Below are 3,269 nucleotides of genomic sequence, written 5' to 3'. Positions count from 1 at the left end.
AATTTGGTGTGCTTGTTTGTCTTTGTGTTTATGGTGTATAATGATGTGATTGTGATGCTTTTATGTGCTGCAGAACAGGAACCTGCTGTAAAACAGCAATTATGCTGAGTCAGGCTTGATTTTTAATAATCTTTTCCTGTTAAATAAATAAATCAAATCAATACTGTAAAACCACCTGCAGAGTAAACCTGATGTGTTAGTAAGACTCCAGGTGTGTGTTTGGGTTCAGGTGGAAACAGCAACAGGTAAATTCTGTAAACGTGAGTTGTTTTATGAAAACACACAGATCTATGATTCTAAAGACAAAGAAGAAGCAAAGAGCTGGTACTCACACTGAGTTAAACAGGTAGGCTCTTCCTTGGCTGCCTTGGAACGACTGAAACACACAAAACATGCATCATGAGTTCATCTGGTCAGACAGAGTGATGAATAAATAAATAAATAAATGTTTTAATAAAGTTTTATTAACCTGACCAATCAGTTTGATTTAAATATGTTTATCTCAGCGCAGCTTGCTGTCCAACTCTGACATGTTTGTGTTTTTAGCTCTGCTCCTCCACATGTGCAGAGCCACAAGACGTGGCCTTTTAGCTGCGCTGAGGGAAACTGGGTCGGTCCCCGCAGAGCCCCACAACAAGAGTTCTGCTGCGCTCGAGTCGGGCCGGGTCGGGGGTTAGTCCACGTGACGAGAGCCGGGTGTCAGATCTGAGGCCCACACACGCCGGCACCGTGGGCCCGCAGCTCCCCCCAATCCGGTTATTTTTACTTCCCTCCACCTGCGTCGCTGCAGGTTCCACTCGCCCAGAACAGCTGCAGAACCCGTTTCAGAACAGAACCACAGCCAACGTTAGTGTTAGCTCATGTTAAAGTTAGCATTAGCGTCATGTTAGTGATAGCTCAGCATTAAATTTTGCTCTGTATTCGATTTAACAAGACGTTAATGTTAGTTCTGTATTAGCATTAGTGCCACGTTAGTGTTAGCGCCATGTTAGTGACAGCATTAGTGCAACATTAGCGTTAGCATTAGCATCACATTAGTGTTAGTGCAGCATTATTCTTAGCTCCGTGTTATATTTAACATGCTAGTATGAGATCTGTATTAGCATTAGCCTCATCTTAGTGTTAGCTCTGTATTAGCATTAGCCTCATCTTAGTGTTAGCTCTGTATTAGCATTAGCCTCATCTTAGNTAGTTGTAACATTAGACTTTATTTGATAAACATTTATTTTAACTGTAAAATAAAGACTGTAAAAATACTGTAGGGTGTTTAGTTTTTATCATTTTTAAAAATATATTTTAACACAGACAGAGCCATTTTATTTCCACACAAAGCATTCTGGGTAAATGATGATGTGGATAGGTCCTCGGTGCGAGGCTGCTAGCGAGCTATATCCACCCTGAAGGTTAATGTTGGACAATATCTGATGATCGACTCTTTTAAATGAAACCAGAGAGCGTTGACAGAGAGGAGAAGGTAGAAATGACTCAGACGTAACTGAAAATATGGATGGAGGACAACAGAGCTGCTTCATGGAAGAAGAACCTCAGCTTAGCCTGTTAGCTTTAGCATTAGCTTTAGTGATGAAAATTTGCCCGATGTATGGACACGTTAATGTGCTTCTATTGTGAAAAGCCTAGGGGAAGGTAGCTTGGTACTGGGGTGTAGTTGACTGGTGCACGGAGGCGGAGTTAAGCTTGATTAAACAACATAAAATAATAGATCAGGTATTTATCATTTCTCAACCCTCCTCCTTCACCGGACCAAAATGTGCGATTAATGTCTACAACCAGGCAGACAAGACGTGTAGAGGAGGGAAACAGTGACTGACAGATGTCCAGATGCATCTCAGTAATCCAGGTAGAAAAAAATAAAAAATTAAAAATCAGTAGTTCCTCTGGATGGTTCTTCTTTAATGAAATGTTTTGTCTCCTCCAAGAGACTTCTTCAGTCTGATGAGTTTCAGGTGATCTCAGCCTTATAAGCTCCACCTCCACATGGACAAACAGGTTAGTCACATGCAAAAGAGGGTCATCGACTAACAATAGGCTTGATTAGCTCTATAGTTCATAGAGGGTCATGTGTCCCATCACCTGACCCATGTCGTGTTATGTGCACGTAGTTAATGCAAGCGGGGTTAAAAGTCCCCTTGTTTTTGTATCTCTTTCCCTCGTTGTGTTGGTATCATTGGGGCCCTGATTCACACCTTTTGCTCACAGGGGGCGGAGTCATACTTGCAATAACAGCGTTGTAGGAGGAGGACAACTGGACACGAAGGCCTCCATCTCTGTTTAATGGTGGATGGTTTTTCTTCACAAAGAAAAGCCATCTTTGTGAAGAAAAACCGTCCACCATTAAACAGAGGTGGAGGCAGTGCTTTTAAGGCTGAGTTCACCTGAAACTCCTCAGACTGAAGAAGTCTCTTGGAGGAGAGACGAAACGTTTCACTAAAGAAGAACCCATCCAGAGGACCTACTGATTTTTTCTTTTTGAGTGACTGACAGAGCTACAGTAAAAGAAGAGTCAATAAATAGTTTCTGTGGTGCAGAAAGAGAGTAGCTTCAGCTGACGGTGGTTTACTAATCAATAAGCAGCGTTCATCATTTATTATCAGCTGAGCTGTGATGAAAAGAAAAATACAGTAAAATACTGTGGTACCTGTGTAATTGCTGAAAACTGTGATATAAAATTTGGGTCATACCGCCCAGCACTACTCTCAAATCCTCTTCTCTAATTTCTATTTAAAATGAGTCTAAAAGTCTCTCAGTCCTCCCACAGGACTTTATTTAAACAATATAATGTGACATCTCAGTCTCTGTGGAGACGTCTTTATCCCAGAACAGCAGGTGTGTCGATGTGACGCGCAGAACCATCCCTCTGAGCTCCTGCATCACGGGACGCCGCTCGTTGAACCGGAGACGCAGAGACTCTGGTTATTTTGCTGAGACAATTACCGCAACGAGTGTCTTTAAAGTGATGTGACATTTAATCACCGCAGGCTCTCAGAGGGTCCGTCCGTCTGCGGTTCTGCTCTGTAATTAGGATGATTGCTGGGACGCCGCAGAGCCCAACAGAACTGTCGCCGCAGTGTTAATGCTGCCGCAGTGTTAACGCCACCGCAGTGTTATCGCGTCGCGCTCACGACCCGTGGTGACATCGCCCATAACCTGGTAAACCATTCAACTAGATCTGTTACAAAAGGACAACTGATATTACCAACTTTTAAAAACTGTTACGGCCAGAGGTCTTTCTTCTATGTTTATACTAAAGC

The 3,269-nt window shown here is 42.7% G+C and overlaps 1 protein-coding gene across 1 annotated transcript in view; it reads right to left on the bottom strand.

Moving 5' to 3' along the window:
- The window catches only part of LOC106530983 (protein yippee-like 1), a gene marked incomplete in the record, with an annotated part of 26,943 nt that overhangs the window by 7,426 nt on the left and 16,248 nt on the right, over window positions 1–3,269 (bottom strand). Inside the window, 1 exon segment of the mRNA XM_014026726.1 lies at window positions 333–376. Within this exon segment, the coding sequence (XP_013882180.1) occupies window positions 333–376 (44 nt within the window).

This window comes from Austrofundulus limnaeus, unplaced genomic scaffold (genome assembly GCF_001266775.1).
Source record: "Austrofundulus limnaeus strain Quisiro unplaced genomic scaffold, Austrofundulus_limnaeus-1.0 Scaffold584, whole genome shotgun sequence".
Taxonomy (NCBI): domain Eukaryota; kingdom Metazoa; phylum Chordata; class Actinopteri; order Cyprinodontiformes; family Rivulidae; genus Austrofundulus; species Austrofundulus limnaeus.
The sequence above is the reverse complement of the archived record's forward strand: the minus strand, read 5'-3'. Positions and strand labels throughout refer to the sequence as shown.